At 35.0% G+C, this 12,546-nt stretch overlaps 1 protein-coding gene across 4 annotated transcripts in view; it reads right to left on the bottom strand.

Moving 5' to 3' along the window:
* LOC136037653 (regulating synaptic membrane exocytosis protein 1-like) overlaps positions 1-12,546 on the bottom strand; it is a 371,730-nt gene that overhangs the window by 271,056 nt on the left and 88,128 nt on the right. For all 4 annotated transcript variants that reach the window (XR_010620002.1, XM_065720373.1, XM_065720374.1 and 1 more), the window contains exon 4: positions 974-1,225. Coding sequence is in view for 3 of the 4 variants with exons in the window: in XM_065720373.1 (XP_065576445.1) it covers positions 974-1,225 (252 nt within the window). In the remaining variant the exon portion in view is untranslated. The remainder of the gene's footprint in view (positions 1-973; positions 1,226-12,546) is intronic.

Raw genomic sequence — 12,546 nt, 5'->3', positions numbered from 1 at the left:
TTAGTTTATAAATACCAACACATAAGAATGTTATTTTAGGACTTGTCTCATGTAGGGTGGGGGAGGGGGATAAGGGGGTCGGTCAGGCAGCAAAAGTAAATTATTTTAAATATTCAAATTGACTATCAATTTAATTTATAAGACCTTCAAAAACTGTCAAATGCACAAAGCCTGCTAGGAATAAAACAATATTTATTGAATGTGAATTTACCGTTTATGACTTTTGACTTAAAAAATATAGTAAGCATCATGTCAGCAGAAAAATTACATATCAATGAAGAAATTAAGTTTAATGACTATGATATTTAGTTTTGTAACTGTAGCTACTTCAACAAAACAACTTTTCTGAGATGAAAATGGAGTATCGTCGCATATGGTTCTAACAGCCGAAAGTTTAAGAACCCTAATACGAAGTTGACAATTAATCAGTATTTTAACAATCAGCTTAATAAAAAAAATCTCATTAAAGCTTATGAAAAATCTGAAAAAGGTTAAGCGTAAAAAATACTGATAAAACTATGGTATGATATTCGTTTTTAATACAATGCGCCAAAACCTGGCTTCCCCACAACTCTCAAATCCATCAATTGAAAAAGGAAGTAATAAGTATTATTTATTCTGTTTTGACGATGGAAGACACTCTTATTTCATCCTATTTCTTTTTAATTATCCATGTTGGCTTTATTTTCTATTCACTGCTTGCCAAGTAATTCGTTTTCATACCCAGGCTTTTCATATTCTAATTCTATGACTGTTGTCCTTTATTTTGTTATTTCTGTTTTCGTCTTGAAGAGCTGATTCATTTGTTCATTACACCCAACAATAACACCCCAGATCTTTGTTGGAGGTGTATAATTTTGTTGCATGAATTGCATGCATGAGCTGAGTAATTAAGCGTAATTAACCCTGAAGCTTAAATAAGACAAAAAAAAAGAACAACAGCCTTGCAATACTTTATGTTTATTTAACTCACCTGTAAGCTGTTTGTCCTTTGCAATACCATTCTTTCCATTGGTTTGTTATTTTCCTTCTCAGAACTTGTTGTCCTTTCCAGCCTAGGCCTTTTATCACCTATCAAAGATGGCGTTGGGGTAGAAACAGGGGTTCCAGCGTTACTTCCAGCTTCGGAATCCGGTCCTCGCAAGCTACCAGCCGTATGTATCCATTGTCCAGTCTTTATTAATAGTTCTTGCTTTTTTCGACATAGTATGCATACCCATATTATCTAGAAGTTAAAACAGGGTTAATTAAATCAGCTTTCTTGTTTAATACAAAAAAGAATATGAGGAGATATAAAATATACAACATCTAGATAGCTACAATTTTAACAGTCAAATAAACTTTAAATCATTACCAGTTACATGAATTGTGGGGAAAGGGGGGCATATGGCTCTCCCAGTCAAAAATGATTGGAGGGCAATCAGCCCTACTCTTTAGCTCATAATTTTCCGAACACTTCCAATCAAAATTTAAGATAGCTATTTTGTTCAGCATAGCTGAACGGTCTTGTAACTGTCTCTCTAGGGATATTGCTTAGATCAACCCACCACAGTTATACAAATTGCCCATTGTATTTGAAAACTAAATGCTGCCTTAAGATTAAATCAAAATGACTGTGTTAAAGCTAATTAGAAAATAAGGCATCTCAGCAGCATCCCATGAACGACTGAGGGTATTATGTTCAAAATTTCGGGGTTAGTTCTATTACTACCGTTAATATTATATGCTTATATGCTTTATACTTATACTACATACTATATATACTATACACTATACACTATATACTTATATACTATATGTTACTATTATTGAAACCCTATATAGGCCAGTGTATTCTCCTGATGAGCCCTTGTGTTGGGTTGTTGCCTCTGAATTATTTGTCTATATTATTTTTTCTATTGTTTGGTAAATGACGACTTATACTTATTGACGAAATGACTGCCTGTCCATGGATTATTCTTTATGATTAATTATGTATGGCTATGCTGTTTGACCTATGTGATTGTATGGATGAGTAGGGTTAAGGCCTCATTCAAGTGCTGGTATCAAGTGCTATATTAATCACTAATTTAGGAAAACAGTCTTCCTTTTCTCCTTCTGTCTCTTTTTTTTTGTGTTTGTGCTGTTGCATTGGTGATTTCTCTTTTCATGATACTATATTACTCCTTTATTACTAATATATACTATATTTCTACTTCTGATATTAAAATTTAACATAATCAAAAGAGTGTAATTGTATACTAGGTGTCAAAGAGGATAGATACATTTTTTTTTTTGCGAAGGGCATCAAGTATTCTATTTCAGGTCAACTAGAGGAGGGATAAAACTGAATTAAACACTACTATTTGTGTCCAGAATTTTAAAAGCATGCATGTTCCTAAAAATTGTTGAAACATTTTCTCCAGCCTACAAATAGCGGGCTAAAATATAAATTCTTAAAAATCGAAAAGATGCTGAGCATGTCGACCCCCACAATTATGCAATTGGCCTATCATGCTTTAAAACTAAATTAAAAGACATTGTGTGTATGGTTGCCAATAAGACATCTCGTCAATGCATCGAGGACGTGTAAGAGTATTAAGGTGAAACTTTCGGGGCTACTAGAATAACTACTTCTGCTCTTACAATTTAATTAAATAAAAAGAGTGTCAGTGTATCCTGGCTGTTAAAGAGTAGCCTATATATAGAATTTTTGGCGAACAATATTAAGTTTTATTGTTTAGGTGAACTTAAATAGGTATAAAATTGAATTAAAAAAAAAAATACTATTTATGTCAGGATTAAAATTTTTGCAAAAGTTCTCCAACATACAAATAGCCAGCCAAAATATGCATTCTTATAGAATTTTTTTTTTAAATACAAGTATATAGTATATAAGCATACAGTAGTAATAGTAGTAATAAAACTAGCCCCGAGAGTTTAAACATAATACCCTCAGTCGTTCGTGGGATGCTGTTGAGTTGCCTTATTTTCTAATTAGCTTTTACACAGTGCATTTTGATTTAATCTTAAGGCAACATTTAGTTAACTGTATCTTAAGGCAACAATTTGTATAACTGTGGTGGATTGATCTTCGCAATATCCCTAGAGAGACAGTTACAAGACCGTTCAGCTATGCTGATCAAAATAGCTATCTTAAATTTTGATTGGAGTGTTTGGAAAATTATAAGCTAATTGCCCTCCAATCACTTTTGACTCTTAAAAAGGGCAATAAAAATTTGAATTTCCAGCCAAGTTAGCTCCTTTAAAATATCAATGATATTACTTGCTATAAAAGAGCAGCGCTATCTATGATACTCCTCATATGCCCTTTTAAGACTTTCATGCGTATGGTTTTTTTGTTTAATTGAAACTCCCCCTAAAGCTTACTATAAGTAAGGCATGACTCAGCTCAATAGTAACTAAAACTCAAAAAAATAATAGTAGTGTTTAATTTAGTTTCATGCCTCCTCTAGTTGACCTGAAATAGAAAACTTGATACCATTTGCAAAAAGATCTGTCTATACTCTTTGACAGATTGGATACACTTACACTATTTTGATTTGGTTAAATTTTAAGAGCAGAAGTAATAACAGAAGTACCCCCAAAAATTTGAACATAATACTCTCAGTCATTCTTGGGATACAGCTGAGATACATTATTGACCATTAGCATTAGCACAGTACATTTTGATTTAATCTCAAGGCAACATTTAGTTTTTAATTATAATGGGCAAACTGCATAACTGTGGAGGGTTGGCCTAGGCAATAGCCCAAGAGATTCAGTTACAAGACAATTCAGCTATGCTGAACTAAATAGCTATCTTAAATTTTGATCGGAGTGTTTGGAAAATTATAAACTAATTGCCCTCCAATCACTTTTGACTCTTTAAAAGGGCAATAAAAATTTGAATTTCCAGCCAAGTTAGCTCCTTTAAAATATCAATGATATTACTTGCTATAAAAGAGCAGCGCTATCTATGATACTCCTCATATGCCCTTTTAAGACTTTCATGCGTATGGTTTTTTTTGTTTAATTGAAACTCCCCCTAAAGCTTACTATAAGTAAGGCATGACTCAGCTCAATAGTAACTAAAACTCAAAAAAATAATAGTAGTGTTTAATTTAGTTTCATGCCTCCTCTAGTTGACCTGAAATAGAAAACTTGATACCATTTGCAAAAAGATCTGTCTATACTCTTTGACAGATTGGATACACTTACACTATTTTGATTTGGTTAAATTTTAAGAGCAGAAGTAATAACAGAAGTACCCCCAAAAATTTGAACATAATACTCTCAGTCATTCTTGGGATACAGCTGAGATACATTATTGACCATTAGCATTAGCACAGTACATTTTGATTTAATCTCAAGGCAACATTTAGTTTTTAATTATAATGGGCAAACTGCATAACTGTGGAGGGTTGGCCTAGGCAATAGCCCAAGAGATTCAGTTACAAGACAATTCAGCTATGCTGAACTAAATAGCTATCTTAAATTTTGATCGGAGTGTTTGGAAAATTATAAGCTAATTGCCCTCCAATCACTTTTGACTCTTTAAAAGGGCAATAAAAATTTGAATTTCCAACCAAGTTAGCTCCTTTAAAATATCAATAATATTACTTGCTATAAAAGAGCAGCGCTACCTATGATATTCCTCATATGCCCTATTAAGACTTTCATGCGTATGGTTTTTTCGTTTAATTGAAACTCCCCCTAAAAGTTTCTACTTAATGTCTTTAAGTGTCATTAGTCACAGTAACCGTTGAAGTAGCATTGAAAGTACAGACATAGTGTCTTCTGGCTAGTTCAAATTCGCCAAAAACTTACCCTGAAAGGTCTAACTTAATAATGTAAGCCGTTATTGGGATATTGCTTTGTCACCATATTGAAAATCTATATGATAATAGTTCGTTTGGATTTAGTTAAGGATCCCCCTAAATATCCCTTGAAAGCTTCACCTTAATATCCTTAGCTTTTGTTGTAGCAATAGTTGTAGTAGCAGTAGTAGCATTTGTAGGAGTATGCTCATGGCACCGTTTTTTTCACCATCCCCTTCAATACACGATGAAATGTTTAACTTAACACCATCATGAGGTTCTGCAGCATTGCTGAAACGTCCTCTTGACAACCTATATTGGCATAGTATGTTTCGATCTATTTCAATACATTTACAATATTGCCCAAAATATTGCCCAACCCTTAGATTTATAAGTAGTATTAGTAGTACCAGTAGCTATACTAGTAACAGTAGGAGCAGAGTTAATAGTAGTGGTCTTAGCCTAAGTATCAGTAGTACTAGTAGCAATAATATTAATAGTAGCTGTAGTAGCAGAAGCCGTAGTGTTATGATGAAAATATTGTCTACTACTTCAGTTAGGAATGACTTGATGCCCACAATTATTTGATTTTAATTAAAAATCAACAGACTCGACTTGTGTAGTGGCAATAGTTGTAGTAGCAGTAGTAGCATTTGTAGGAGTATGCTCATGGCGCCGTTTTTTCACCATCCCCTTCAATAACGATGAAATGTTTAACTTAACACCATCATGAGGCTCTGCAGCATTGCTGAAACGTCCTCTTGACAACCTATATTGGCATAGTGTGTTTCGATCTATTTCAATACATTTACAATATTGCCCAAAATATTGCCCAACCCTTAGATTTATTAGTAGTATTAGCAGTACCAGTAGCTATACTAGTAACAGTAGGAGCAGAGTTAATAGTAGCGGTCTTAGCCTAAGTACCAGTAGTACTAGTAGCAATAATATTAATAGTAGCTGTAGTAGCAGAAGCCGTAGTATTATGATGAAAATATTGTCTACTACTTCAGTTAGGAATGACTTGATGCCCACAATTATTTGATTTTAATTAAAAATCAACAGACTCGACTTGTATAGTGGCAATAGTTGTAGTAGCAGTAGTAGCAATTGTAGGAGTATGCTCATGGCACCGTTTTTTCACCATCCCCTTCAATAACGATGAAATGTTTAACTTAACACCATCATGAGGTTCTGCAGCATTGCTGAAACGTCCTCTTGACAACCTATATTGGCATAGTGTGTTTCGATCTATTTCAATACATTTACAATATTGCCCAAAATATTGCCCAACCCTTAGATTTATTAGTAGTATTAGTAGTACCAGTAGCTATACTAGTAACAATAGGAGCAGAGTTAATAGTAGTGGTCTTAGCCTAAGTATCAGTAGTACTAGTAGCAATAATATTAATAGTAGCTGTAGTAGCAGAAGCCGTAGTATTATGATGAAAATATTGTCTACTACTTCAGTTAGGAATGACTTGATGCCCACAATTATTTGATTTTAATTAAAAATCAACAGACTTGACTTGTGTAGTGGCAATAGTTGTAGTAGCAGTAGTAGCATTTGGAGGAGTATGCTCATGGCACCGTTTTTTCATCATCCCCTTCAATAACGATGAAATGTTTAACTTAACACCATCATGAGGTTCTGCAGCATTGCTGAAACGTCCTCTTGACAACCTATATTGGCATAGTGTGTTTCGATCTATTTCAATACATTTACAATATTGCCCAACCCTTAGATTTATTAGTAGTATTAGTAGTACCAGTAGCTATACTAGTAACAGTAGGAGCAGAGTTAATAGTAGTGGTCTTAGCCTAAGTATCAGTAGTACTAGTAGCAATAATATTAATAGTAGCTGTAGTAGCAGAAGCCGTAGTATTATGATGAAAATATTGTCTACTACTTCAGTTAGGAATGACTTGATGCCCACAATTATTTGATTTTAATTAAAAATCAACAGACTCGACTTGTGTAGTGGCAATAGTTGTAGTAGCAGTAGTAGCATTTGTAGGAGTATGCTCATGGCACCGTTTTTTCACCATCCCCTTCAATAACGATGAATGTTTAACTTAACACCATCATGAGGTTCTGCAGCATTGCTGAACCGTCCTCTTGACAACCTATATTGGCATAGTGTGTTTCGATCTATTTCAATACATTTACAATATTGCCCAAAATAGTGCCCAACCCTTAGATTTATTAGTAGTATTAGTAGTACCAGTAGCTATACTAGTAACAGTAGGAGCAGAGTTAATAGTAGTGGTCTTAGCCTAAGTATCAGTAGCACTAGTAGCAATAATATTAATAGTAGCTGTAGTAGCAGAAGCCGTAGTATTATGATGAAAATATTGTCTACTACTTCAGTTGGGAATGACTTGATGCCCGCAATTATTTGATTTTAATTAAAAATCAACGGACTCGACTTGTGTAGTGGCAATAGTTGTAGTAGCAGTAGTAGCATTAGTGTAAGTGTGCACATAGCACCTTTTTCTAACATCCATTTTGATACACGATGCAATTTTTAACTTAGCACCATCACCAAGTCCTGAAGCATTGCTGATACGTCCTCTTAACCGATAACCGATGTGGGCATAGTGTGTTTCGATTCATTTTAATTAAGTTACAATATTGCCCAAAATTTTCGCCTTATTGCCCTTAGATTTATTAGTAGTATTAGTTGCACCAGTAGTTATAATAGTAGCAGCAGTAGTAGTTGTAGGAGTAGAAGCAGTAGTATTATGATACAAATATTGTCTTTTGGTTAGTTCAAAATCCCCCAAAACGAGCATTGTAAGTTTTAATTTCACATACGAAACTGTTCCTAAGATATTGTTGATATGCCCTTTTGAGAACCATAATACGGACGGGAGGTAGTCATCCGTAAAACAGAAATTTTCTGAAATATTCTCTGAAAATTTCCCCTTGATATCCTTTGGCATAGTTGCAATAGTAGTCACAGCAGTAGCAGAATTACTCAATTTAATCCAATTAGCCACTGCTATGGTATTGACCATTTGCTCTTTTTATACGTGTGTAGTCGTATACTTTTTGAAATTTTCATCTTATGCCCTACACCTTACAAGTAGTTGTGATGGAAATAGTAGTTGGACCAATAGTAATAGTAGTTGTAGAGCTAGCAAATGTTTCGGTAGCAGTAGTATTAGTAGAAGTGTGCACATATTGCCTTTTGGTCAATTGATCTTCCCCTTTAATTATTCTCTGAGAGTTCCAACTTAATACACAAACCAATTCTTAAAATACGCTTATCTTTTATAATTTAAATTTTTTTATTTTATTTTTTAAGACTATAGATTAATTAAAATTAAATATGTAAAATGTGTATTATTTTATAAAATTATTTTATTTTTTTAATTATATTTTTTTAAATTTTAAATTCTTAAAATTTTGACAATCTGAATGCACAGAGTCTCTTCTGTTAATTCGAATTTGCCACCAATATTGTCTCAAATTTTACCTTCATAGACTTAGCCTTAATAGAAGGCCTGCTATTATCACAGTAGTTTTGGTGGTAAAAGTAGTTGCATAGTATTAGAAGTAGTAGCAGCAGTAGTAGTAGTAGCAGTGTTATTAGTGGTAGTAGTAGGTGCATATGACTTTTTGGTCAGTTGAATATCGCTTTCATGATGGCCCTACCTAAAGTTTCACCTTGACATGTTAAGCCGTTCCAAGAGCATTGCTGATGTGTACTTTTGACCCCCTTTTGACGCCCTTTTCACCTTAATACTCTAAGCCTTACAAGTTGTTGCAATTGAACTAGTGATTGGAGTAGCTTAGTAGCAGTAGCAGCACAAAGAAAAGAAGCAGTGGTATTAGAGTTAATAGTGGCATGCTTATATTACCTTTATATCAATTGATCTTCCCCTTTAAGTATTCTCCTAAAGATATAACTTAATACCCAAATCGATTATTGCAATGTGCCCTTTTGACAATCTGCATGAACATAGTGTGTTTTGAATTAGTTCAAATTCTCCCTCAATATTCTGACAAGTTCTCACTGTCATACATGTAGTCTTAACAGAATTAATAACAATATTATCAGCAGTATAAATAGTAGCAGTAGCAGGTACCTTTTTCCTCTTGGTCAACTGAACATCCCACGCATGATGCCCCTGAAGTCTCCCCTTGTTATGATAAGGTGTTCCAAAAGTATTGCTGATACGATTGTATCAGCAATCTGTATATGCACATTATGTTTTGATTTAGTTCAAATTTCCCCTCCGATTCCTCAGAAATGTTTTTTTATATCCTCAGCCTTATTAGTACTCATTACAGAATTATTAGTTTTACTGATAGTAGTGGTAGTAGTAACAGTACTTGTTCTAACCGTAAAAAACAGCAATAGTTGTACTAGTAATAGCGTGCAAATATTGACTTTTTGGTGAGTTGATCATCTCCGTTATCATTTCCTGAAAATTACAAATCATAATAATCAGTCATTCCTGAGTTACACCCTTTAGAAAACTCAAAAGCAATTAACATGTTAGGATTTAGTTCAATACTCCCCTCAATATTCTCCTCTGAAAGACTCATCTTAATGCCCTTCTTATTTTGGGAAAGTAGAAGTCAAACAGGCATATCTTTTCACCATAACATGTACTATATACAAACAGTGAACAAGTTGCATAGCTTGTAACCCATGCCCTGGGGTCTTGGGCATGGAGGTTACATCCCGAAACACATAATTACTTAGCTTTTCCACAATGCTGAAGAAATCCATGTCTCAGAACCTTTTTTGGATGTTTGTTATGGAAAATAATGGGCGTCGGATCAACCCAATGCCCATTATTACCACCATTATTGGTGGTGGTTTCTCTCAAATCCCTTTGATTCTTAAAAAAGGACACTATAACTTCCAATTTAAAATCAAATGAGATCAATCCGAATTTAATACGACCACCCATTCCATAAGAACCTTAAACGCCTCCAGGACATAACTTAAAGCTCTTGCTCTAGGGCTCTGGAAAATTGTTACTGCGCTGGAGGCATTGTTATATGTTCTTTGGACTATTGAACAAAATTATCATCGCACAATTTCAGTCAGATACATTTGATGAAAAGATGGATAGCTCGGGGGAGGGGCTAGTTGACCTCTATCACTATTGACTCTTAAAAGGGAACTAGAACTTCCAATTTCAACCAAATGAGTCGCTTCTAGCCTTTATAGTACCATCCCTTCCATAAGAACCTTATTGCCCCATGGGCATAAATTACAACCCAACCCTCAGGCTTTGGTGGCTTGTATCAACCTCAAAAGCTTAATTATATAATTTTTGGGCTGTCTTGAATAGAATGACTGTCTCAAATTTTTATTCAATATATTTCGGGAAAAATCAACGTGTTCTGGATGGATAACTGCCATCAGATCACTTTGAATCTTAGAAAGAACACTAGAAATTCAGATTACCGATCCAATGAGTCCCCTCCGAAGTATATTTGACCATCCTTTCTATAAAACCTTATATGTTCCATGGGCATAACTTAAAACCCTTGCCCAGAGAGCTGTAGGGGTAGGAGTGTCTTCCTTAAAGATATAATTTACTTACCCTACGACTGTAATAACAAAATTGCTTACTTTAAATTTTGATTGGAAGTATTTGGGGAAATACTGAGCGTGGAGGGAGGGGGGGGGTAGTTGCTCTCAAATTACTTTTGATTCTCCGGTGAAAAGGGAGCTATGACTTCCAACTTCAAATCAAATGAGCCCCGTCTGAAATTTATACGACCATCCATTTCATAAAAAAACGTTATTTACCCCTGGGTTATGACTTACAACCTTATCTTCAGAGAACTGGGGGTTTTGTCAGCCCTAGAGGCATTGTTATACATTCTTTGGACTATTTTGAGCAAATTCGCTATCTCAAATTTTAATCAGATTCGTTCGGTAAAGAGGGTAGTTGGGGGAAGGCTTGCTGCCCTACACTACCTTTGACCTTTAAAAGAGAATTAGAACTTCCAATTTTCAGCCAAACCATCCTCCTCTAAAGTTTATACAGCCATCCTTTCCATAAACACCTTAAATGGCCCCAGAGAATAACTTACAACCCTTGCTTCCAGGCTCTGGGGGTTTCTCTCAACATCCAAAGCCTTGTTATACGATATTTAGATTATTTTGAATAAAATGGCTATCTCAAAATTTCTATTAGATGCAACTCAGGACAATACAACATAATTGTATAGTGGAGGAGGGGGGTTTGTAGCTGCCCTCCAATCACTTTGACTCTTAAAAAGGGCACTAGGGCTTCTGATTACCAATCCAATAACCCCTCTCCGAAGCTCATATGACCAAACTTTCTATAAAAACCTTATATGCCCCCAGGGCATAACTTATGACCCTTCTCAGCGGGTTGGGGGGATTTGTCATCCTTAAAGTCATAATTTTCGGAACTTTTAACTATCTTGAAAAAATGGCTACAGTTGGAAGTGTTTTGGGAAATGATGGGCATGGAGTTTGGGGGGGGGTCATTTGTCCTTCGATTACTGTCGACTAATAAAATGGTACTTGTCCTCTAAATTTCCTATTGAATGAGCCCTTTTTGAAGTTTCTGCGACAACACTTTGTATATGAACGTTATTCGCCCCAAGGGCATAAAATACGACCCTTGTCCTGAGGGCTGTGGAGGGGAGGGTGTCGTCTTCAAAGAAATATTTTCCAGAGTTTTCAACAACACGGAACAAAATGGCTATATCAAAATTTTGATCGGAAGTGTTTGGAAGAATGATGGGCGTGGGGGGGGGTAATTCTCCCTCCGATTACTTTTGACTATCAAAAGGGGCACTAGCCCTCTAACCGTTCAATCGAATGAACCTTTTTTAAAGTTTCTACGACAAGACTTTCTATGAAAATCTTGTATGTCCCCCAGGCATAACTTACAACTGCGTAACTAACTAACTTACAACTTACTTTGCGTTGAGGGCTGTGGGGGGGGAGTTATCCTCAAAGAGGTAATTTCCGGACCTATTAAATACATTTAACAAAATAGCTATCCCAAAATTTCGATGGATGTGTTTGGGAAAAGGGTGGGCATTGCCCACCAATCACTTTTGACTGTTAAAAAGGGCACTAGCAGTTTCAATTTCCAATCGAATGAACACTTTTTGAAGTTTCTGCAACAACTCCTTCAATACAAAGTGCCATGGTCTAAGAAAAAAAAAATCAATAAATAAATAATACCTTGTACCACCGTCGTTCTTTACTAAGGTAGTGCTATTGGGCTGCTTATGAAAAGGTTACTATTGCTTTTAGTTTTGAATCAATTTAGCTCTTTCAAATTTTTTAATGATATCAAGCTATTATAGAGTGGGTCTGCCTCTGATATTGCTTTTATACTATTTTGAAAGCCTGCATGCACACCGTTTTTTCGTTTCATTGAAACTCCCTCTGAATGTTCCCTAAGAGTTTCACCTAATACCCTTAGCGTAATAGGTTACAGTAACTATAGTGGTAGTATCAATAGTATACACAGAATGCCTTCTGGCTAGTTCAAAATCTGCGTTAAATTTCAGTTTAAGTTCAAACTTGACAGTATATGTGGCTCTTAACATATTGCTTTATCACATTTCTGAAAGTCTACATTCTCATAATTTGTTTTTATATAGTTTAACATCCACCTAAATATTTCTTAAAAGTTTCAACTTCATACCCCTGACCTAAGTAGTACCAAAAGTTGCTGTAGCATTAGTAGTAGCATACCATTGCTTCAGCTTTGGCTTCCTCGACAT

Source organism: Artemia franciscana, chromosome 17 (genome assembly GCF_032884065.1).
Source record: "Artemia franciscana chromosome 17, ASM3288406v1, whole genome shotgun sequence".
NCBI classification, from domain to species: Eukaryota; Metazoa; Arthropoda; class Branchiopoda; order Anostraca; family Artemiidae; genus Artemia; species Artemia franciscana.
This window is presented reverse-complemented; position numbering and strand designations above follow the sequence as displayed.